This window comes from Microtus oregoni, unplaced genomic scaffold, assembly GCF_018167655.1.
Source record: "Microtus oregoni isolate MIOR12 unplaced genomic scaffold, Mior012 000026F_ref0000081, whole genome shotgun sequence".
NCBI lineage: Eukaryota > Metazoa > Chordata > Mammalia > Rodentia > Cricetidae > Microtus > Microtus oregoni.
Window position 1 is genome coordinate 25,328,099 of NW_024543085.1, and position 25,822 is coordinate 25,353,920.

Below are 25,822 nucleotides of genomic sequence, written 5' to 3' on the forward strand. Positions count from 1 at the left end.
TGTGTTGGGGAGGAATAATTCCTGCCCTTTTCAGAGGCACCATTTTCTGCTGCTGCCCTTTCCCTAAAGCTTGTCTCTTGTCTCTGCATCTTGCAGCATCTCGGTACTGGATTACCCATGCTGTACCATCCAGGATTTGCCAGAGCTGACTACTGAGAGTCTGGTAAGCAGATGAGGATTTGTGGTCTTTGAACTGACTGATGACAGAGGCTGGCATTTGCTTTTTCATGTCTTCTCCAGCCCCATGACGCCATGGTTTGGGAGTATCAGATCAATGAGGCATATTGGCAAGGGCAGAAAGGCGGCAGGGGTTTAAAGCTGCTGAGGGATTTGGAAAAGCTGAGCCTAGCATCTTACACAGAAGAGGAAAGAGTCCGTGAAAATCACTGAGAAGGAGAGGGAATTTGGAAAGATAATAAGACTGAAACACAGTATCTGTGCTAAATAGTAGGAGAATCTCTTCTGATGTATCACACACACATAAAAAATCCATCTTTATGTTGTGCTATAGGCAGTTTGCTTCTCATTTTCATGTTAGTTATCAAGCCCAGGAGTTATGTATTTTAGAAAATTTCTTCTTTGAGGCAAAATTCAGTCTAACTATTGAAGGATAGCTCAGGAAGAGCTACATTCTGAAGCAGGTCTAGACAAATCAGAAAAGTTCCTCTGAATTATTCTGAAATCCCTGAAACTGCTTGGCCAAAAGCGTGTTTAAGGTCTGCTTTATCCTGTGTTGCCACAGCTCCTCAGATAAACTGCTTTCATCCTGTTGCACTGTAACAACCTCTAACTTTCTCGGTTTGACTGCAGACTCTTAGAAGGGAGAGAAGGTACCATCTCATATTTTTATATCCATATAGCCTAACACTATGTCTCATATATTGACGACTTCAATCATGCTAAATGATGTTACCTATGGGTGCTACAGCCCTTTGTCCCCCAACTTTAATATCTGCAAAGTGCTGAATCAGGAAAGCACACTGTAAAAATAGAAAAATTTCTCCTGTGGCACAGGTTTTATAAACCCATAGTAGGTTTCGTTTTGGGGGGAGGGCATGTCAAGAACCATTTGATCCAACTCCCTAATATTTCAAAGATAAGAAACATGAGTGCTCAGTGGATGAAGTGACATGTCTCAGTCTACTTCTCGTAGGTGACAGACCCCAATTAGACATGAGTCAAAAGATCCATGTCCTGACGTATTATACCTAGCATAGTCTTTGCTACTGAAACAGAATCCCTGTCTTATTTAAATATGGTCTCAGCAGCCAAGGAAGCTGCAAGGTTTTTATTAATGCAGAGATGTTATAATTTATCTAATCTTTGTTATTAATGTGGTAATATAAAATCTGTAAAACAACTCTATGAAGTTCATCAGTTTTGTTTGAGACAGTCTCTTTATATAGCCCTGGTTATTCTGTAACTTGCTAATATAGGCCAGCTTGGCCTTGAACTCAGAGAGAACTGCCTGTTTCTGCCTCCTTAAGTGCTGGGATTAAAGGCAATGCCACCACACTCTGCCCAATATTACTATCATATATCTGGAGAAATTAGCTGTTAAGACTTTGCAGTTGACTGGGGCTGGAGAGATGGCTCAGCGGTTAAGAGCATTGCCCACTCTTCCAAAGGTCCTGAGTTCAATTCCCAGCAACCACATGGTGGCTCACAACCATCTGTAATGAGGTCTGGTGCCCTCTTCTGGCCTTCAGGCCAGAAAGAATATTGTATACATAATAAATAAATAAATATTAAAAAAAAAAGACTTTGCAGTTGGAAATAGCAAAATAACTCAGTGGTTAAGTGCACTGGCTACTCATTCAGAGAACCTGGCTTCAAATTCCAGCACCCACATGACAGTTCACAGCCATATGTAATTTTAGATGATCTGGTACCTTCTTTTAGCCTCTAAGGTCATTGTATGCATATGGTGCTCAGACATACATTTGCAGACAAACACCCATACACATAAAGTAATTTTTTTAAAAGAGAGAGTGTAGGAAAATATGTCGCTGAGATTTAAATTTGGAAAGAAGAATATATTTTAACCCATAAACAGTGGTATATAATAGCATTAAAATTCTGCTATTGGCTGGGCATAGTGGCACACATCTTTAATCCCAGCACTCACAAGGTAAAGGCAGGTGGATCTCTGTGAATTGGAGGCCAAACTGGTCTACAGAGCAAGTTCCAGGACAGTCAGAGCTAGACAAAACAAACAAAACAAAACAAACAAAAATTCTAGTATTACTGAGAAACCTGTCTCGAAAAACCAAAAATAAAAATGTACTATTGCTATTTCAAAATATAAATTCAGCTTTTGCGGCATGAGTACATTACTTTTTTTTTTTTTTGATTTTTCGAGACAGGGTTTCTCCGTAGCTTTTGGTTCTTGTCCTGGAACTAGCTCTTGTAGACCAGGCTGGCCTCGAACTCACAGAGATCCACCTGCCTCTGCCTCCCGAGTGCTGGGATTAAAGGCGTGCGCCACCACTGCCCGGCTGAGTACATTACTTTTTGAATTAAAAAAGTTTTATTGGGGCTGGAGAGATGGCTCAGTGGTTAAGAGCACTGGCTGCTCTTCCAGAGGTCCTGAGTTTGATTCCCAGCAACCCATGGTGACTCACTACCATCTATGGTGTGATCTGATGCCCTCTTCTGGAATAAAGGCATGCATTCAGATAGAGCGCTCGTATACATAAAATAAATAAAATCTTTAAAAGAAAAAAGTTTTATTACATTTTCAATTTGTTTATTTATTTAGTATGTTGAGTACATGCATGCTGCAGCACAGGTGCAGAGGTCAAAGGACAACTTCTAGGAGCTGATTCTCTTCTTCCACCACGAGGCCTCCGAAATCAAGCTCAGGTCATCAGGTTTGACAAGTGTCTTAAACCATTGAGCCATCTTGCCAGCCCCCTAATTTTTTCCTTGATAACAATGTGTATCTTGTCTCCATTCCAACTCCATTAGTTCCTGGATAGGAACTGGTGGGAATTAAACCTTCACATCACTTCCAGTTGACCTTTTGCGACATGAACATATAATTATTTATATGGTTATGCCTTCTGTTAAGACTTAATTATTATCCAGAAAAGGCAAAAGCATTTATCGAGTTAATTAAAAGTCATAGTGGCTATTTTAGTCTTTTTGGTGAAACAATAGTGGCATCTGGTGGTTTTGTTTAGTAACCACTTTTTTCTTAAAATATAAGTGCTTCTCCAGCCCAGTGTTATTTTGGTACCTAGCCGATTTATTCCAATAGGTTCTCAGTATAGTGAATTGTTTACCTAAATGAATAAATTCTGTAACCAGAAAAAGGCTAGTAAGTTTTGTCTCATTTTGGACTCACCAAATTGCAAGAACAAGAAATATACTACCTTGGTATATGTTATTTGCTCTCAATAACTTCAAGCTTTTATCCTGATTACAAAATTAGTAATATGATAGAAAAATAAAAAAACAAAAAATATGGGGAATAAAATAAAAATATCTTCTATCACCTTACATATAAACATTGCTTAGATTTTACTACAATTACAATATATACAATCATTTATATAGAAACATTAGTAACAAACATATTTGTATATAAACCTGTTACATATATGTGTATGTGTTTTGCTTAATGTAGTTACATGTTCATGGTAGGATTTTATTAGACAACTTCTTTTTCGGTGGTATTGAGTATAAACCCAAGTACATGCTAAGCAGATACAATATACTACCATTTAGCTCGGCCCCACTAAACATTCTTGAGGAGATAATTAGTAACAGCTATCCACTATATTCTATTACTTAATTTTTTCTTGTATTTGAGATAGAGTATCTTTTTTAAAAGGATTTATTTTATTTATTATGTATAGTGTTCTGTCTGCATGTTTGCCTGCAGGCCAGAAGAGGGCACTAGACCTCATTACAGATGGTTGTGAGCCACCATGTGGTTGCTGGGAATTGAACACATGACTCCTGGAAGAGCAGCCAGCGTTCTTAACCTCTGAGCCGTCTCTCCAGCCCTGATAGAGTATCTTTGTATAGCCCAGCCTATAGCACAAATAATAAAAACCCAAAGACAAATATTGGGGTTCAAACTGAAGATTAGAAAAGCAAAGCAGCCAAGCCACTAGAGAGTTCTTACCTCTGCCAAGACTCAAAGAGGCGAGAGCTCCTGCAATGCTCTCCATCACCCTCAGACTCCACACTCCACTGAGCTTCTGTCTCCTCCTGCCTTATATTCCTCTCTCTGCCAGCCACATCACTCCTGTCTCCAGTTCCCTAGTACTAGGATTAAAGGAGTGTGATCCCAACCAAGTGCTGGGTTCACCTTTGTGTGAGCTTTGTTTTTCTTTTAGACAGATTTAATCTTGTATAGCCCAGGGTGGCCTTGAACTCACAGAGATCCATCTGCCTCTGTCTCCTGAGTCCTGGGATTAAAGGTGTGTGCCACACCACTCCCTGGCCTATATGGCTGCTTTGTCTTCTGATCTTCAGATAAACTTTATTTATTAAAATACAAATAAGGTACCACTACACCAGCCTGACCCAGACTCACTAGATAGCTTGGGCTGGTCTTGAACTTGAAATCCTCTTGTCCCAATATCCTAAATACTGAGATTACAAGAATGTGCTACCATGTGTAGTTCTCTGCTACTTAGTTTGTTTATTCAGTTAGCTTTGTTTGGTTCCGCTTTGTTCTTTAATACAGAGTTTTGTTATAGTACAGGCAGGTCTCAGATTTACTATTTAGCCAGGATTGCCTTGAATTTGGGGTTATCTTCTTGAATTAGCCTCCTAAACAATGGGGTTATAGGCATGTGCCACCATGCCTGACTCTTTAAACTTATTTTTAATTTTTTTAATTATATTTTTATTTTACTTATATACATGTGGCATTCAGAGGACAACTTGTGGAAGTCAGTTCTCTCCTTCCCCTATGTGGGTCATGGGGATTGAATTCAGGTTAAACTTAGTGGCAGGCATATTTACCTGCTGAACCACCCTGAGCTCAATTGGTATATTAAGAGTCTCGTCTGCCAGGTATCATTGTATACATCTGTAATCCTAATACTCTTGAGGTTGAGGCTAAAAGATTGCTAACCTGAGCTATATCATGAGATTATGTATCAAAAAACTGAATTAAGGGTTAGGGATAAAACTGAGTCAGTAGGGTGCTTGCCTGGCATGCAGGAAGTCCTGATCCCCAATACTGGTGGGACACACCTGTAATCCCAGCACTCGGGAAGTGGAGGCATCTGTAATCCCAGCACAGGAAGTGGAAGCACCTGTAATCCCAGCACTTGGGAAGTTCACACATATACATTAATTTTTAAAATATTTATTTTTACATATATTAATGTTTTGCTTGCATGTGTGTCTGTGCAAGGACTCCAGATACCCTGGAAGTGGAGTTACAGTTGAAAGCTGCCATGTGGGTGCTGGGATTTGAACCCAGGTCCTCTGAGAGAATAGCTAATGCTCTTAACCCCTGAGCCATCTCTCCAGCTCTAAATGATTTTTTAAAAAGAGAACCTCACTATTTTTCTTATTCTTGTTTTTCTATAGACATTTACCTTCTGCTGATTTGAATTAAAAATTATAGTAGGCTTCTCTACCCTACAGCCTTAAAGACTTTCACAAAGAGGAAAATCAAAGATAATGTCTTACAGTTATGCTTTCAGCAGGGAGAAGACTCCAAATTCAGTAGAAACCAGGCATTTATCATGGTTGGGCCATGTTTGGGTTCACAGTTATGTGGTCTTGTTCTGTAGACTCTTTCCCTCTCTGGGCCTTAGTTTTTGCTTCTGTGGATGACTGAATTTCGCTAGAACACCTGAATCCTATTTAGTGTTCAGACTCAAACCAAACTCTTTCTCAGTCAAAAATCAAAAACAAATTCTGTTCTTCCTTTAGTCATCTGGATTATCTAGACAATTGGCATAGCCTAGGTTTTTATTTGGTTTGGCTCACTTAAGTGGGCTATGAGAAGATTTTTTAATTTTTTTATTTATATTCTACTTATGAGTGCTCTGCATGCCAGAATAGGACATCAGATCCTGTGGTTGTGAGCCACCATGTGGGTGCTGGGAATTGAACTCAGGACCTCTGGAAGAGTAGCCAGTGCTCTTAATCACTAAGCCATCTCTTCAGCCCCTCACCCTTTTGAGACTAGGACCCTAGTATTTCCTTGAAGATGCCCTTAATGGCAGGACAAACTGAAAATTTAGACTCTAGGCATTCTACAATAGTAATTTAACTGTGAGGGTAGAACATAGTCAAAATTATTGTTTTTTTTTTAGTGATAAACTAACATAAGGCTTTTTGCATTCTAAGCAAGCACTGTACTACCTAAATGCATCCTCAGCCTTGTTCCAGGTTTTAATTTTTTTACATTTATTCTCTTTCTCTCCGTGTGTGTGTGTGTGTGTGTGTGTGTGTGTGTGTGTGTGTGACTGTACATGTCTGGAGGTTAGAGGACAATTTGCAGGAGTTGGTTCTCTCCTTCCATTAAGCAGGTTCCAGGGATCAAACTTGGTCATCGTGCTTAGCAGCTTGGCAACAAGCATCCTTATCAGCTGAGCCATCCTGACGTCCCAGTGCTGTTTTTGAGACATGGCCTTGTTACTGTGTGGTCCAGACTGTCCTTGAATTCACTATGTAGCTCAGGCTGGCCTGAAACTTGAAATTCTCTTGTTTCTGCCTCTTAGGATTATAGGCATGTTATATATTCTATGTAATATGTGTGTTATAATATATATATATATATATATATATTTCCCCTAAAGTCAAATAAGAGATCTTATTTTTGCTCCTGAGAAAGATGCTTCTAGGTGGGCAGTGGTGGCCACATGCCTTTAATCACACCACTTGAAAGGCAGAGGCAGGTGGGTTTCTGAGTTTGAGGTCAGGCTGGTCTACAGAGTGAGTTCCAGGACAGCCAGGGCTACACAGAGAAACCCTGTCTCAAAAAACAGAAAACAAAACAAAACGTTTCTATGAGCACACTGGTTTCTGTCTGGTATGCCCTGTGGTCTCTGGTTGGGTACTCACAAGACAGTGGTGCTCAGTGGTAAGAGTACTGGGCTGTCCTGGATCCTGAGTTCAGCTCCCAGTACCCACATTAGGAAACTTACAACTGCCCAGAACTCTACCTTTGGGGATTCTAATGCTTCCTTCTGGTCTCTGCAGTCACTCGCACATATATACACAGACACCTAAGTAAAAAATAAAATCTTTTTTTAAAAAAAGAAACATAAAAGAGGGGCTGGAGAGATGACTTGGTGGGTAAAAACATGCCACAAGCTTGGTGACCTCCGTTTGATACCTGGAACCCACATAAAAGTGGAAGAAGAGAGCCAACTCCGTAGTGTGTTCTGACCTTCACACACACACACATAATAAATAATAATAATAATGCAGAAACACGTGCTATGCAAGTACTCTATTACTGATCTACATGCTCAGTCCAGCTATAGGAAGGACATTATGCCCTCAGAAATGAGATTAGGTGTGCAAAGGGCAGGAAGTAATCAAGCAGCATTTCATGCTGGAATAGTCACCTAAACCAACCAACAAGGACATGCAATCTTCTAGGAGAATGAAAGCCTTGTGGGCACTGAGATATCATGATGAATGTCCCTTATTTCAGGAAGCTGGAGACAATAGCCAGTTCTGCTGGAGGAACCTCTTCTCCTGCATCAACCTCCTGAGACTGCTCAACAAACTGACCAAATGGAAGCACTCCAGGACCATGGTAAGTGGACTTTAGAGCTCAGACATATCCATTCAACTGGGTTTTTTAATCATTAGTATTTGTAGATTGCTTACTTGGAAAGATCTGGAGATAGCTAGTGAATGATACATAAGTTTTCGCACTTCCTAATTCTCACCATAGACAGTGTTTCACTACCCCAGGCTAGCCTCAAACTCCTTATATAGTTCTTATGTGTTCTTGAAGACATTCTTAAGGAGTTTGGACCTTAGATACTCGGGGGCTCAGAGAACAGCCAGGTTTGTCTATATTGTCTGAGTTAGAAATTCTCAAAATTTCACATGATGATGTCTGTGTTTCATTGGGCAGATGCTGGTGGTGTTTAAATCCGCTCCAATCTTAAAGAGAGCCCTCAAAGTCAAACAGGCCATGCTACAACTTTATGTCTTAAAGCTACTAAAGATACAAACCAAGTACCTTGGGCGCCAGTGGAGGAAAAGCAATATGAAGACTATGTCGGCCATTTACCAGAAAGTGCGCCACCGCATGAATGATGACTGGGCTTATGGGAATGGTGAGTATGCTTGGTGAACCTGGAACTCGTTAGTTTGGTTAGGCTGGCTGGACACTGAGCTCCAGGGATGAGCCTGTCTCTGCTTCCGCAGCACTGGGGTATAAATGGCTTTTATGTAGGTGCTAGGCATTCAAACTCTGGTCTTCATGCCCATTCCCCAGCCCCTAAATATGACACAATTTTATGATATGGTAAAATGTTTGCCTACTTATAGTTTTTTTTGGGGGGGGGTTGTTTTGTTTTGTTTCGTTTGAGGCAAGGTCTCACTATGTAGCCTTGGCTAGCCTGAAACTCACTATATAAGCTAGGCTGGCCTCAAACTCAAGAGATCTGCCTGCTTCTGGCTCCCGAGGGCTGGGATTAAAGGCATGTCCACCGTGCCCAACTGAGTTGGTCCAGACTTGCCTCTTCGTGTTCTTCTCCAATCTCCCCTTCCTTGAGAGGTGGTTCTATTCAAATGGGAACTTTTCATCCCCTAGGGAAAACTCAATTAAAGACTCCATTGCTCTTTTGAATGGCATAATTAATAGAAACAAGGAATTACAATACAAAGCCCTCCCATCTCCTTTCTCAGGAGTAACTAGTTTCCAGTTTCTACTGCTTCCAAAGATGATTTCTGTATATATTAGTTCATATGTGATCATATGTATACTTTTAAAAACTGTAAGCATGCTACATGTCTGCTTTATACATTGTTCTCAAAAACCATTCTGAACTGTTTCATTGAATTCATAGACTGCCATAGACCATGCTCTGTGGAAGAGAATAATGTCCTGAACTGTGTATGTCTTCTTCCTCTCTTCCTATGTCAGACATCGATGCCAGGCCATGGGACTTCCAAGCAGAAGAGTGTACCCTGAGGGCCAACATTGAGGCTTTTAACAGCCGCCGCTATGATAAACCACAGGACTCAGAATTTTCACCTGTGGATAACTGCTTACAGAGTGTGCTGGGGCAGAGGCTGGATCTGCCTGAAGATTTCCACTATTCCTATGAGCTCTGGCTGGAGAGAGAGGTGTTTTCACAGCCCATCTGTTGGGAGGAGCTGCTCCAGAATCACTGAGCTCTTGTCACAAAGCATCTCAAAGATGGAGGTTGGCTCCAATAAGTATGCTTTGCCTGTCCTGCCCCTTCAGACTTCATATTGAACTCTAGCATATACCCATGGGCATCACAGCCCAACATCCAGCAGACAATCGGCACGGCGCAGGCCTATTCTGGATGCCGTTAGGCCTGAAGGTGATGCAAGGCTGGGATCCTGAGTCAAAGCACATGCATCAGCTTGCCCTAGGCTCAGCTCGGTACCCAGTTAGCTTGGAATCTCTTGATGGATCAGTCCTGGGCAGGCTCTTTGACAGAACCTGCTTTAATCTTGCCTAGAACCAGGCTAGCCTCTGTTGGCCACAATAGGGAAAAGAAATTTGTTATGGCATTTGACCCATGGCATTCCCTCAAGCATGGGATAGGTACAGGCCATAAAACGAGCAAATTTTCTTCTTGCTCACTCTAAATGCCTGAGACTTATCATTTAGCAAAACCAACTTCAGACTATTTCACATTAAGATTGTGACACTCCGCTTTATAAAATACTCATTAGCTCTGAGATGTCTTGAGAGCACTGCACTTTCTAAAGAATGGTTGTTTCCAACACTGCATGATATAGAAAAGTCTATTATTGTATTTTTCCTTAAGAGATCTATGTTCAATGTACAAACATCGCCTCTGTATCTGTATAGTGCATTGACTCCTTTGCCATCTGGAAAGAACCACAACTAGTGTGTAATATATGGCCTTCTCAAAAAGTATCTCTCGTTTTTCAGAAAATACTTATTTTAAAATGGCTGACTACACCGCAGAAGGTTACTCCCTGATATAACCCCAGATCTTCACTTGAGTGAGGAGAGGGTAGTGTTGTGTGAGCCAGGACCTGGCTATGTAGCCCTGACTAGGCTGGAACTTACTGTGTTGCCAGCTGGCCTTGAACTTGTAATGATTCTCCTGGGATTATAGGCATGGGCCATCCCTCTAGCCAACGCATTCTTAAATGACAAGCTGGTTAGAGAAGGTTCTATTTGCTGGTATTTGTCCATTTGTGCTGACTTTTTAAAATTAAAAGCTACAGCATCACAATTTATATTTTTTTCTTCCACGTTCGTTCGTTATTTTTTACCTTTTTATTTTTCTGCTAGAAGTTTCAGTATGGTTTGTACCGGAAGTATCACACATTTCATGGCAGATGTCTCTACTCCTCCTTTACAGCAAAATCACATGCTTCCAAAACTAAGGGGTTTTTAAATCTTTGCACTTTTTTCATTTTCGTCTCCCCACTGCCCATACACTACCAAGTCTTTTTATGATGGCACAGGGCACTTTATTCCTAGAGAGCTGGTCCAAACTAGCTCATTTACTCTTTCATAGGTCATGACAGAGACCCTGCACTATCCCAAGGAACAGTCAGTACCTCTGTGTTGTGGGTAGCAGGATTTCTTACTATGGAAAAGTGACAAAAATATACTATGTAATAGTTGAAATGTCTTAAAATAATTTGCAAATTTTATCAAACCATGACAGCAATCCTTTTTAAACAGTTTACTGAACATAACATCAGGCAATTTTATTAATCTAGGATCAGGCTACTGTGATCTTAATGACATTTGTGCAAAAAGATACTTTTCTAGAAAAGAGAATAATCACCAACCTATTTTGAAGTTGTATCCTATCAGTTGTGTAAATAAAAAATAAGTTGCCTTTTAAAAATCACACCCGAATGCTTTCAGAAGCACAGACGTATGCCACACTTTAATATATCACATTTTATTATTTATTACTCGAGAAGATTAATTTTCAATGCAAATGGAAAAACTACTCTACCTTGCAAGGAGAAACGATGAGTTTCAAGTCACATCCATTTCTCCCCCTGCAACTCGCTGTGACTAGCTTCTGGTATCAGCAGCTAGCCCCGTGTGCTAAGCTGACGGGGTTGGATCTCCCAATTTGAGAGCTCATGTATGTGATGAGGAATGGCGTCAGAGTAACCAAATTTAATGGTGATTATAATTTCTAAATAGAAGCATGCTATTTGTACGATTTATAAAATAGGGACTTTATCTGTGAATATTTTAGTGAAATTTGTGTTGATAATATTGTTCATCTCACCAAATACTTTAATAAAAAGAAAACCTGGAATTAGAAATTTGGTCTTTAATTCTTTAACACAAGATAATCTGAAAGTCATGTTAGATAGAAAAGGATCCAAGATAAATACAGAACTATTTCATCATCATGGGTCTGAGATTAGCCATTTGAATCACCTTAGATTACTGGATTGGCTTTTCTCTAGAATTATTTGGGCATAAGGCAAGAGCAAGAAACAAACCATACCATGCAAGTACATTTCAGAGATCCTGCTTAGATATGGCAGAAGGCAAGTTATTCATGCCATTGGCCAAAATCAGCTCACATGGACAAACCAAACAGTGGGCCAGAGAAGCACATTCCACCTGAGGGTGGCAGATATAGGATGGTGTGATGCTTTGGTGGTCATGGTGATGAATATCTGTTTCTATCCTACACAGAATGCACACAGCTCCACCCCAAGGCAGGCTTCAAAATCTTATTAGGGCTGGAGAGATGGCTCAGAGGTTAAGAGCACTGACTGCTCTTCCGGAGGTCCTGAGTTCAATTCCCAGCAACCACATGGTGGCTCACAACCATCTATAATGAGATCTGGTGCCCTCTTCTAGCCTGCAGGCATACATGGAGGCTGAACACTGTGTACATAATAAATAAATCTTCAAAAAGAAAATCTTATCTCATGAGATCTTAAAGTCCAGGGTTTCCTTAAGTCTAGGTACCACATCTTTTCCTTTTTATAGAAACAGGGTCTCTGGCTGACCTTGGCCTAGACTGCTGTCTGCTGATCCTTGATACGTGTTGATCTTGTTAGACTTGAAGGCTGAATAGCAATAATACGTTTAACTGAATCACAGTGATCATTTCAAATGGATGCAGATACCAGAACATCTTTTGTTTTTTGGTTTCCAGGAGGGTTTCTCACTCTGTAGACCAGGCTGTCCTCAAACTCAGAGATCCACCTGCCTCTGCCTTCTGAGTGAAGAGTGTGCCACCACCGCCCGGCACCAGGACATCCTTGTACATCTTAAACATACAGTTTTTGTCAGGGATATCTCAACAAGACTGTTTTTGTTTTGTTCTGTCTTTGAGGCAGAGTCTCATGTAGCTCATGCTGATCTCATGCTTGTTATGAGCTTAAACTTTGGTGTATATCAGTCCATAGTAATCCCACTGAACAAATGTAATGTCCTCTTCCTTTGGATAGAAAAATCTTTAGGCTTCTCTGTAGAAGTAGTTCCCTGTCTTTCAATGTTCCATGGAGTTAGAAACAGGTTTTTTTTTTTATACTTAGAAACTAAGGCAGGAAGATTGTGGTTTGGGGGTCAACCTGGGCTACATAATGAGACCCTTGTCTCACAAAAGCAAACAGGTGCACCCTTCAGGAGCCCAAGCCAGCTGTCGCAGTCTCTCCTTCATCTGGCTTCTCCACAGGAAGTGTTTCCAAAATTTCTAGCAAGCCGACTCTGGAAAAGCTGGACATGAAGGGAAGTAGATCATTATGAGAGTGGACTTCAGTGTTCCTATGAAGAACAACCAGATAGCAAACACCAAAGGATCAAGGTTGCTGTTCCAAGTATCAAACTCTGCTTGGACTTTGAGCCAAGTCGGTTGTCCTTATGAGCCACCTGATGGTGTTCCCATGGGTGATAAGTACTCCTTAGAAGCAGTTGCTACAGAACTCAAATCTCTGCTAGACAAGAATGTTCTGTTCTTGGAGTGTGTGGGCCCAGAAACAGAGAAAGCCATGCCAACCCAGGGGCTGAGTCTGTCATCCAGCTGGAGAGCCTCCACTTCCATGTGGAGGAAGAGGAGGAAAAGACGCTTCTGGGAGCAAGGTTATAGCTGAGACAGACGAAATGGATGCTCCCCAAGGTTCGCTGTCCAAAGGAAGGGTATCTCCATCAACAGCGCCTGGGGACTGTGCACTGGGCCTACAGATACATGGTGGGTGTGGATTCCACAGAAGACTGGGGGGGGGGTTTGTTTTATTTTTATGAAGGAGATGTACTACTTTGGCAAGCCTTAAGAGAATCCAAAGTGATCCTAACCATCTTGGGCAGAGAGTAAAGTAGCAAACAAGATGAAGCTGATTAATAAACGCTGGACAAAGTCAATGAAGATAGTCATCGTCAGTGGAATGGCTTGTACCTTCTTTAAGTAAACAACATGGAGAGTCGCACTTCTATGTATGATGATGATATTATCAAAGAGCTCGGGCTGGAGAGATGGCTCAGTGGTTAAGAGCATTGCCTGCTCTTCCAAAGGTCCTGAGTTCAGTTCCCGACAACCATATGGTGGCTCACAACCATCTGTAATGATGTCTGGTGCCCTCTTCTGGCCTGCAGACATACTCACAGACAGAATATTGTATACAAAATAAATAAATATTTAAAAAAAAACAAAGAGCTCATGTCCAAAACTGAGAAAAAAATGGCATGAAGATTACCTTGCCTGTTGGCTTCCTCAATGATGACAAGTTGGATAAAAATGCCATGGCTCGTCAAGCTACCGTGGCCTCTGGCATAACTGTTTACTTGGATGGGCTTGGACTCAGGTACTGACAGCAGCCTGAGGCTGGCTCGAGCTGAGCAGATTGTTTGGAATGGATCTATGGGGGAATTTAAATAGGAAGCTTTTTCCAGGGGAACCAACTCCCTCATTGATGCGGTGGTGAAAGTCACTCTGAGGGGTTGCATCTCTGCCATAGATAGTGGAGGCACTGCCACTGAGACACACTATGCCAAGTGGAACAGAGGATGAGATCCGCCATGTCAGCGCTGGGAGTAGTGCCGTCCTGTCCTTCCTGGGACGCATGCTCTCAGCAACGCTTAGTAGTCTCCTGCCTTTGGGTTCCTGTGCACAGGTGCTAAGTCAATTTGGTGTTCTCTGTAACTCCATTTGGCATTAGCACAGGGTTCAGCTAGGGACCAAGAGTTGCAGCCCCAAGGACCTTAGACAGTTGCCCATCTCAGCTCGATTTTACTACACCGGGACTGACTGATCTACATTCTTCAAGATTCCATTTAAATCCCTTAGTGACTAAACCATTGCACATTCTACAGTACATCTATTTATATTCTGCTTGCAAAAGAAAGTAAGTTGTAATAGCTTAGTTCTCTTTCCCATGTAGATTACTGTTTATGACTCTGCATGGAAATAGGATGAAATTCCAGTTGGAGGGTCAGAGAAATTGATGATCTGTTAAACAATAAAGATGTCCTCCGGGGGCAAGGGAACACAGGGGTGAGTCCTTTTCTAATACGCTTTGCTACATCTGAAAAGGGACTAGAAAATGTTTCTTCTGTATTCTTGGTGACTGAACAACTTCCTTAGTGGATGTCTTGGTTAAGGACTGTTGAGGCACGAGAGTCATTTCCTATTTTGAACAATCATTATCAAAAGCATTTTAAAAGTCTAATCCCAGTGAGCTTGTTTGCCAGTAGTTAGAACCACAGCTCTTCTCCCTGCCTCTCTGGATTTGGTTACAGATCTTTTAAAGGTAGCAGGCCTCTGTAGGGTCTCTATCCGTCTCTTTGAGCCTTTTTGTACAGTGCAAGCATTTACTGGGGCTTTTTGAATACCACGTGCTGTTTGGTCTTTAGGGCAATGTGTTAAAACAGCCTTTTGATTCAAAGCGTTTTCATAGTTTTTCTCATAAGCTGAATAAACAGTTGCAATATTCAGCTTTTGTTAAATCTTGAAATTTCCAAATTACCTTTTCCCTATCCCTGCTTGACAATAGAGCAGTATTGTTGTCTTCTCTACTTTTCCAGTCATTTCTTTTTCATAGAATTTTAACAAACACAGCTAATACTAGCCAACTCCTGCTCCCAACATTTCTGTTTTCAAACCTTTCACCCAGGTCAGGCTTGACAACATAAACCTGTAATCCGAGGACTCTGGAAGATCACTGGGAGTTCAAAGCCAGCCTGAGCTACACAGTGATTTCCAGGCCAGCTGGGGCTACATTTCAAGACCCTCCTCTAAAAAACCAAAAGAAATAAAGACAAATAAACAAACAAAAAAACCCTCCATCCACCTCACTTAATCATCGTGGTGGTGCACACACTTGAATCCCAGCACTTGGAGGCAAAGGCAGGTGAATCTCTGAGTTCAAAGCCAGCCTGGTCTACAGAGAGAGTTCCAGGACAGCCAGAGATACACAGAGAAACCCTGTCTCGAAAGAGAACAACAACATTCTCTAGCAGAACCTGGTAGCACTGGTTTGTTACCTCAGCAAGGTCAACCCAGGCAATTTGGTGGGACTCCAAATTAAATGTATATCAAAAGGGGGTTGGGGCTTTGGGGATATAGCTTAGCGGGAGGGTGGGTGTTTACCTAGCATACTTATGGCTGTAGGTTCAATCTCCACTACTATCTGCTCCCCTCCCCCCCAAAAAAGGCACATTTTCCATCTTCAAGTTATCACAGGCACTAATTTGCCATTTACTTTATTTATTTGTTTATTACTGCTGAAACATAGGTTGTCAGTCTTCTCACTAGGGCACTAGCCCTAGTAGACCAATGATGGGGGTACTTTGATACCGTAATCTCACTATTGGTACCAGTATCAGTGTACTTGATACCCAACAACAGAAACCCAAATTTTCAGTGATTTGGGTAACAAATCAGGCGAGGTGGCAGAAGGACCAAGCCTTTCAGCACTGGCAGTCGGGGATCTTGGGACTCTAACCTCTTCCTTTGTCTCCAGGCACATGTGATAAGTAATTGCTCCGCCATATGCTCCTGCCGTGGTGAACTGCCCTTAGGAGGGTGCAGAACCTCCAGTCCTGTGAGCCAAGATAGCATGTTTCCCTTATGTTTCTGTTGTCTCATGGGATCTTTGTTTGCCAGGTCTCACTATATAGCCCTGCCTAGACGGGTACTCTCTATGTAGGCCAGTCTAGCCTTGAACTCAGAGGTCTGCCTGCCTCTGTCTCTCAAGTGTCGGAGTTAAAAGCGAGTGCTACCATGGCAGGCTACCTCCGGTGTTTTGTTGCAGTGACAGAGGATTAGCATGGTTTGTGTTTTTAGTTATCCTCCACCGGTGAACTTTCAGTAGCTCCTGGTATTCTGTGAGAAATCCTTAGCTGGAAGTTTCCATGTTAAGGCCTGAGCACTTTATACCTTCAAGACATCGTCCAAATGAATTAACATCCCAAATGTTGTCTACTATGCTCCTTAAAAAACCAAACCTGTCATTGCACTGAATGTGTATTTCTGTTCTCAAATTTTTGGGGGTGTGTGCAGGGGCAGGGGGGTTCGAGACAGGGTTTCTCTGTAGCTTTGGAGCCTGTCCTGGAACTCGCTCTTGTAGACCAGGCTGGTCTTGAACTCACAGAGATCCGCCTGCCTCTGCCTCCCATGTGCTGGGATTAAAGGCGTGCGCCACCACCACCCAGCCTGTTTCCAATTCTTGTATTGCCATCCTAGTCCCCAAAATAAGAGTACTAGGAGGTGGAGCCTTTGGGACAAAGGTGACAAGGGCAAAGCCTCCTACGTGTGGTTAGTGCTTGTGTTAAACATACCTGGGAGCGTCTGCACATGCGCAGGGTAAGAAGGCGTCTTCTATGAGCGTGGCGCCTGAGTCTGCTTTGGTCCTGGACTCCCCAGCTTCCAGGTTATGGCATTTCGTTATAGCAGCCAGGACAGACTAAGATATGTATTCTTGAAATGAAAAGGTTCTGAGGCTGTATAGGCCAATCTCCAACCACAGGAGGACTTCCTTTTATAGCATCTAAGCGATCATCTAACCTCTTGTATTTTCACCAACAAGAACCTCGCCATTGGGGGCTGGACAGGTGGCTCAGTGCATTAGAGCAGTTGCTGCAAGCGTCCTGGGCCCAGTGCCCGGAACTCACAATTGTAACTCCAGTTTCAGGGGATCCCGTGCCCTCCTAAGGCCTCCACAGGCACCACTTTAGTGTCATTAGTGGCAACTGTCTGTGTCAGAACTAAGTTGCAATACGGTACTGACTCCTTTTGGTATGTGGAGCAGAAGAACCATAAATATCTTTGTGGAATACAAAACCAAAGTAGCCATCAGTTGTATATTTCCTTACTGTATTAATGTCCTAGGGGTGTTACAAGTTACTGGGAACTGGATAATATTAAAACAACAGAAATGAGGGAAGAGTGGAGGGGAGGAGAGGGAAGGGAAAGGAAGGGAAGGGAAACTTGGGTAGGGATGCAAAATAAATAATAAAATGTAAAACAATGACAACATAACTGGAACTGAGAACAGGTTTTGCAGGTACAAGGTCCTACACTGAACCCCAGCATCACACACTGAGAGACCGACAAACTCATCTAGAATCCTGGCGGCCAGAGACCCGAGAAGAGGTCTCACTAGCATTGCCCTCCTTCCAGAGGCTCTCAGGGAAGCACTACTCCTTGCCCCTTCTGGGAGTCCAGGGAATTTCTTTGTAGCACATCACTCCAGTCTTTGCCTCTGTGGTCACAATGCTTCTTCTCGAAACCTCTTCAGCTTTGCTTCTGTAAGGATCCATGTGGCTGCATCTAAGGCCCACCTGGATAGGCTTCTCTCCCAGAGTCCTCACCCTACTCACACTGTCTGCCATACATAAAAACACTCAGCATTTTGCTATATAATATTCGTAGTTTCTGAGGGCTAGAATATGGATGATCTATTAAATTCATTATGCCCAACTAATGCTCATCAAAAATCTAAATCATAGCCAGGCGGTAGTGGCGCATGCCTTTAATCCCAGCACTCAGGAGGCAGAGGCAGGCGGATCTCTGGGAGTTCGAGGCCAGCCTGGTCTACAAGAGCTAGTTCCGGGACGGGCACCAAAGCTACAGAGAAACCCTGTCTTGAAAAACCAGAAAAAAAAAATCTAAATCATAGGAGACTGGAGAGGTAGCTCAGCCGGTAAAGTGTTTACTGTGCAAGAATGAGGACCTGGGTACCCACGCAAAGCCAAACGTAATGAACCTGTACCCCTGTGTTAAGAGGACCTGGGTACCCACACAAAGCCAAATGTAGTGAGCCTGTACCCCTGTGTTAAGAGGACCTGGGACCCACACAAAACAATACATAATGAACTTGTACCCCTGTGTTAAGATGTGCCCAGATACGTGTGTGGAAAATAGGGACTCCATGGCTAGCCAGCCTAAACAAATCAGTGAGCCCCAGGCTCAGGAACAGACCCCATCTCAAAAGATAAGGTGGAGCCGGGCGGTGGTGGCGCACGCCTTTAATCCCAGCACTTGGGAGGCAGAGGCAGGTGGATCTCTGTGAGTTCGAGGCCAGCCTGGTCTACAAGAGCTAGTTCCAGGACAGGCTCCAAAACCACAGAGAAACCCTGTCTCGAAAAACTAAAAAAAAAAAAAAAAAAAGATAAGGTGGAGCACGGTTGAGGAAGACGTCCAGCATTGACCTCTGACCTCCACATTCATGCACACATATTGTGCCTCAACATATGTGCACACACAACACACTCCAAAAAACCATAAAACACAGCAAAATTAATTGGTTTTCTTTTATAGTTATTAGAAATAAGGATGTTTATTTTGTTTAAAAACAAAAGTATAGAATCAAGTAAAAATTTTCAGACTTGGGGAAAGGATCTATGAAGGAGCGAGTGTCAAGCTGGAGTAGTTTGCCAGTGTTTTATTAAGAAGATGTGTGTGAAGGACTCAGAAACATGGCACACACCATGAAGAGTGCAGGCCCGTGGCCTGCTTTCCTGTCTTATTCCCTACAAGGTATCACCACCAATATGATTCTATCTTTTCAGAACTCCCCAAATTCCTATATTCTCCTACCACTTGGTTTTGTTTTTTAAAGCAGGTTTCCCTGTGTAGCCAGCCCCGGTTGTCCTGGAACTCAGCCTGTAGACCAGGCTGGCCTCAAACTCAGAGACCCACCTGCCTCTGCCACTCAACTCCCCCAGCGCTGGGATTAAAGGTGAGAGCCATCACCACAGGCTCTCCTACCACTTTTCTGTAAGTAGTTGGGAATGGCATGCAGTCTGTTCTATTCTTGTTCTTATTATCCATTTCTTTTTTTTTTCTTTTGGATTTTTCAAGACAGGGTTTCTCCGTAGCTTTTGGTTCCTGTCCTGGAACTAGCTCTTGTAGACCAGGCTGGCCTCGAACTCACAGAGATCCGCCTGCCTCTGCCTCCTGAGTGCTGGGATTAAAGGCGTGCGCCACCACCGCCCGGCTATCCATTTCTTTATCTGGAGTTATTTATTTATATTTAGTTGGGGGTCTCGCTCTGTAACCCTGGCTGACCTGGAACTCCTAATCCTGCCTCAAGTTACCCAGTGCTGGAATTACCGGCATGAGTCATCATGGCTGGCCATTTTACAGACAGTTCTGTAATAACATTGTTGGACTGGCTAGTTTTTAATATCAACTTGACATGGGCTAGAGTCATTCTGGAAGAGGGAACTTTGCTGGGGGCGTGTTGAGACAGGGTTTCTCTGTGTAGCAGCTCTGGCTGTCCTAGAACTAGCTCTGTGAACAGGCTGGCCTCAAACTCTGAGATCTTTCTACCTCTGTCTCCCAAGTGCTGGGATTAAAGACATGCACCACCACTGCCCAGTTTGGGAGAGGGAACTTTTGATTGAGAAAACATCCCAATTTTCTCCATCAAGATTGCTGCGGGTGGGCCTGTCCCACTGAGGGCAACGCCTCTGCTGGATGGTGAGAAAGCAGGCTGAGCAAACCACGGGCCAGTAAGCAGTGTCCCTGCGTGATGTCTGTTTCAGTTCCTGCCCAGGCTTCCCTTCAGTGATGGACTTATACACTGTAAGGTGAAGTAAACCCTTTCTTCCTCAGGTTGCTTTCAGTCATGGTGTTTATCACAGCGATGGACAGTTGTGATTATTTAATAATTAGATAGTTCTTCCATGACACCAACTTGAAGTATTTTTTGGTTAAAAAAAATGGCATAAGTGGAAAAATGGTGTGTGTGTGTGTGTGTGTGTGTATGTGTGTGGTATGTGTGTCTGTGTGTCTGTGTGTGTATGTGTGTGGTGTGTGTGTCTGTGTGTGTATGCGTGTATATGTGTGTGTGTGTATGGTGTGTGTATGTGTGTGTGGTGTGTGTGTCTGTGTGTATGTGTGTGTGTGGTGTATGTGTATGTGTGTATGTGTGTGTGTGGTGTATGTGTATGTGTGGTGTATGTGTATGTGTGTGTGTCTGTATGTCTGTGTATTGTGTGGTATGGTGTGTGTGTGTCTGTGTTTATGTGTGTGTATATGTGTGTGTGTGTGTGTATTGGGATGGGGGATTCACTCAGTTCCAAAGCAGCAATAGGACAACACACTCTGAAATATAATTTCCTCCCAGCAGGTCTGGCTGTTCAGGCTTTCAAGTCTTATAAACATAATGAGATTGTGTCTAACTGTGCTGTGGGGAGGTGTGTAGGCTTTGGGCTTTAGATTGGCCAGACTTAAAGTTTAAAAACAAGACTTTTAAATGTTTACCTTGTAGAAAATGCCAAAGTTTTTCTAAGGAACTGCAGAATACAAAAGTCGCCCAAACACCTCTGATGGCAGTGACTTCCTGTCTAAGACAGTGCCATCTGTCCCCTCGCCTACCCATGGAAACACGACTTTGCACATTTGGTAACTTCTTGTTCAAATGCTTAATAGAACTGGCAGGACAGAGATTCGTATATGAAATAGTTCTGAGCCCCAAGATATGTTACCCAGAAGAGCAGCATGGCAGAGTGGGGACAGATAGTTGGGGAGTAGTAGGTGTCAGGATAATGCTTGCTAAGCATCACTGATAAATAGTGGCTTGTTTTTCACATCGCCCCCTCTCAAAGAGCCCCCCCCCCCCACCAGGAAGAATCAAGAGCACTTCAGGTCTCTGCATTAGGGATCAGCAGATTACAGCTCATGGCCAGCTCTGGCCTGCCACCAGTCTTATATGACCCGTGAACCAAGAAAGGCTTTTACATCCTTTTTTCTTTTGGTTTTTCAGACAGGCTCTCGTACAGGTATTTCTGGTCTTACACAATGTAGTCCCGGATGACTGTGAACGTTTCGGGTAATGGCACATGATTGTACACACATGATGGTATACACGCATGCCTATGAGGCCAAAGATCGTCAGACTTTTTACATGCCTGCTGCAGATCTAAATTCACGCTTGAACAGCAAGCACTTTACAGACGGAGCCAGTTCCTAGCCCTGACCTGGAACGTCTGATCCTACAGCCTCCTCTGTCCGGTACTGAGATTGGAGACATGGGCTACTATAACCAATTGATGTGATCCAAGGATTGAACCCACAGCCTCATGCATACTGGACAAGTTTTCTACCTACTGAGCCTTTCCAGAACAGTTTTCCTGGAGTACAGCCACGCCCATTCATGTCCATGTGGTATGGAAGGCTTCTGTGCTCTGTACCAACAAAGCCTTGTATTCACAAGGGATTCGAGTTGAAATTCAAAATATTGACTCTGTCCCCTTCCACGATTTGTTGTTCCCAGCTCTTGACGTTCCTCTCCGAGGTCCACCCTAACTGGTCTCACTGTACCCTGAGGTGCCTGCTGCTGGAACCCTACTGGCTGACCACAGGAAACCCCTCCAGAAAAATGCTATTTGGGGGGGACATTTTTCTCTTCAGTATGAGGACTGTAATGGATGGGGGGTTCTATGTGACATGAACACTTAGAGAAATAAAAATAGGAAGGAAGAAAAGGCAGAGGGGAGCAGGGTGGAGAGGACAAGAGAGGGATTTTCAAGCATCTCTTCTAGGAAAGACGGTGCTGGAACACTCCTAAGTTTAGCTGTTCTAAGAATGTGTGCTTCAATTTTGGTCATTTTTTTTAACAACAGTACAGTTAGTTTTACTATTTATAAAGAAGACATAAGGATGTGTATTCATAAATAGATAAAATGGACCACGGCTTTTCTGAAGTGAGATTCAATAGCAATCCAAATTTAGCATCCCCCTCATCTACACCGTAGGATTTGTTCAGTTCTTGTGGGGGGGAAAGTTCTATTTAAACTCTTCGACATTAAGGTTTTGGGTTGGTTTTAGATAGGGTTTCACTACGTAGCCTGGGCTAGATTTAAACTCTTCAGCCTCACTCGGCCTCCCACACGCCGGGAGTCAGCACATCTGACTCCAAATGATGCCTTTAACTCTTTGTGGCAGTGGGTTTTATGGACACTCGGCAAGTATTCCACCACTCCACACGGGACTGAGCACAGGGCTGTGGCATCAGTCCCCACGTGGAGTGCAACAAGAGGCAGATAGACGTGGGCTGTCTCCGTGAGGGTGGGAGGAGCTAAGAGCGTGACGCACGCCAGAAACAAGTGGGAGACCAGGGGAAGTGCTGTAGTTTGACTACAGCATGGGTCCCCAAAGGGGTCCTAAGTTAGGAGCTTGATGTCAAGTGTGTCAACACCGAGGTGGTGGGCTAGGCACGGTAGCGCGATCCCAGACTCCCAGCACTCAAGGGGCCGAGAAAGGAAGATTGTAAGACAAATGACGTTTTTTGTGTTTTTGTTTTTTTTTTAATTTTAACTTTTTTGAGAATTTCCACACATGAGCACACTGTATTTACATCATTTCCACCCCTTCCTCTCTTCTTCCAACATTTTCCTTTGGAGTGAGCACTCAGAATGAAACCTCTCAAAAAAAAAGAGCAAGGCCCCAAGGCCCCGGTGCTCAGGAGGCAGAAGCAGGAGAAACATCCACAGGTTCAAGAGCAACCAGGTTTCCACAGTGAGTCTCAGCCCGCCCAGGGCTAGGAAATCCTGTTTCCAATACAGAGGCTGGCAAGGGGGCACTAAGGTAATGGCACTTACCTACCACAAAGTTGCAGTCTGAGTTCAATCCCTGTGGGAGAAAAAAAGGACCAACTCCCGTACACTGTCCTGACCTCTGCATTTGCAAACGCTCACACGCAAACACAAATAAATGTTTAAGAAATGAAAAGGAAGCCTAGGCAGTTTGGATGCTCACCTTACTAGACCTGGATGGAGGTGGGTGGTCCTTGGACTTCCCACAGGGCAGGGAACCCTGATTGCTCTTCGGGCTGACGAGGGAGGGGGACTTGATTGGGGAAGGGGGAGAGAAATGGGAGGCGGTGGCGGGGAGGCAGAAACCTTTAATAAATAAATAAATAATAAATAAATAAATAAAAAGCAAAAAAAAAAGAAATGAAAAGGAGGTGGGGCCTCCTAGAAATCAATTAGATCACTAGTATTAAGGTAGTTCTTCCGAGAGTGGGCCTTTGGCTAGAGATGTCCTTCAGAGCTAGGGCCACAGCTCCATAAAAAAGAAAAGTAAAGTAGAAAGCTCGCCAACTCTTCTGTAGGTGGGCGTGGTGGCACACACTTGTAATCTCTGCACTCGGGAGCAAAGAAAAAACTGGTTTGTCATAAAGAGTGAGTCTAGCCATTATTTCTGTCTCCCTCTTTTCTTACATTCTCTGATGCATTCCTGCCCTGATGCCATCTGCCATTGTGACCTCACAAGTGGCAAACTGAAGGGACTTCTGATCCAGTCTCCAAAACTGTGTGCTAAATAAATCTTCTGTTACTCCTAACCTTGGGTACCTTATTATAGCAGCAGAAGACGACGGCTGTGCCTTCCCGTAACTCAGGCTCAGAGGCCAGTGGAACGAGCAAGGGACAGTCCTTCCCACTGACTCGTGAACCGTGCTCCTTGTCTGTCCATCATTGCCGCCGCAGCATAGAGTCATGGGCCTAAAAGATGTTGCCCACTGTGAAGAAGTGAGCTAATACGGCACCTGTGTACAGATGGTTGCTGCAGAAATGTAGGGCAAGTCTAACAGGCAGAGTATCGCTCCAGACAGAGGAGGTACAGTTTGCCAGGCCTTAACCTTCAACAAGGCTTCTGATCAATAGGGCATTCAAGGTAGACGTCAGGAGGTGCGATGGTACAACAATCCCCAGAGAGGAATGAGTGTGACTAAAATAAAGTCCGCTGTGCTGGCCAGAGGATGCTAGAAGAGCAGACTAAGGGGTTAGGAAAAGCCACAGACGCCAAACCGAAGCCCTCTTAGCTCTTTGTAGGAAACAGCCACTGGCAGCTTTTGAAAATGAGTGACTCACAGTTAAATCTCTGCTTGAAAATGTGAAGGAGTGTCAAAGTCAAAGGGCAGCGGGGTGCCAGGACTACAACAGCCCAGGCAAAGACAGCCCAAGCTGAAACAGGGTAGTGATCTGAGAGGAGGGGTATTGGGCCAAAGACAGGTTTTTCAGGGTGTGATGCAAGGTGCATTTGGGGCTTACTAGGAGTGTGCAGTGCTATATAGAGACCTGAGAAAGTCAGGGCGGGAACAGGCTGGAGAGTTGAGTATTCTTTTTTTAAAAAAATATTTATTTATTTATTATGGGTACAATATTCTGTGTGTATGTCTGAAGGCCAGAAGAGAGCACCAGACCTCATTACAGATGGTTGTGAGCCACCACGTGTGTAGAGCTGCGTGGAGCCGCACCTTAAAGATGGTGCTGGCTTCCGCCTTCCACGATCCTGAAAGTGAGCGCTCTCTGATAAATAACTCCTTATTTGGCTGAGGCCCGGGGGGGGGGGGGGGAGATTATTTCTTCGATTGTCAAAAGTCCTGAATAAAACTGCTTATAAGAAGAGCTCCGGTGTCGCGTCATCCTTGCTGGTCGAGGCGGTCGTGACATATGTAGTTGGTGGGAATTGAACTCAGAACCTTTGGAAGAGCAGGCAATGCTCTTAACCACTGAGCCATCTCTCCAGCCCCTCGTTGAGTATTCTTTAGTGGTTTCTCTCCTTGCCTTTTATATTTCCATTTTGCACTGAGCTATTCAGATAATGCAGAGCCCTGTATTTGTGTAATTATTGCCTCCCTCAGAATAAAGATGACCACCATCTGTCTCCTGTGTGCTGTTCTATTGCTGTGAAGAGACACAATGACTGGGGACTTGCTTATAGTTCCAGAGGGCAAGACCATCATGGTGGGCAGCAAGCAGCTAAGCATGGTGCTGGAGCAGTAGCTGAGAGCTCACATCCTATCCACAAGTTGGAGACAGAGTGGGGAGGGCTGGGTCTGGCATGGACTTTTGAAACCTCACAGCCCACCCCCAGTGACACACCTCCTCCAGCGAGGCCACGCCTCCCAATCCTTCCCAAACAGTTCCACCAACTAGGGACCAATCATTCAAATGTACGAGCCCATGGAGGTCGTTCTCATCCACACCACACCACCAGCACTCCCATATATATTTGCTTCTGAAAACCACTTCACTAATCAGTCCAGAGAAAAGCTAGCAAAACTAGCCTTGCTTGAACCTTTCAGGGTTGTACCCGCTTTGCGGTTCATCCTCCTCCTCCTCAACTGGATTTGCAATGTTCTGCCCATGGTGTCTACAGGAGGTGACTGCTGCTTGCCACCTAGATCCCAGTTTTGACTTTGTCTC

General features: G+C 43.6%; 1 protein-coding gene and 1 pseudogene across 1 annotated transcript in view; both read left to right on the forward strand.

Moving 5' to 3' along the window:
- Strip2 (striatin interacting protein 2) overlaps positions 1–11,466 on the forward strand; it is a 40,466-nt gene extending 29,000 nt beyond the window's left edge. Inside the window, exons 18-21 of the mRNA XM_041675701.1 lie at positions 97–163; positions 7,643–7,747; positions 8,075–8,279; positions 9,092–11,466. Of these exons, the coding sequence (XP_041531635.1) occupies positions 97–163; positions 7,643–7,747; positions 8,075–8,279; positions 9,092–9,342 (628 nt within the window). The 3' untranslated portion in view covers positions 9,343–11,466. The remainder of the gene's footprint in view (positions 1–96; positions 164–7,642; positions 7,748–8,074; positions 8,280–9,091) is intronic.
- A 1,399-nt stretch (positions 11,467–12,865) lies between these two features.
- Positions 12,866–14,322, forward strand: LOC121463281 (annotated as a pseudogene).
- The last annotated feature ends 11,500 nt before the right edge of the window (positions 14,323–25,822 follow it).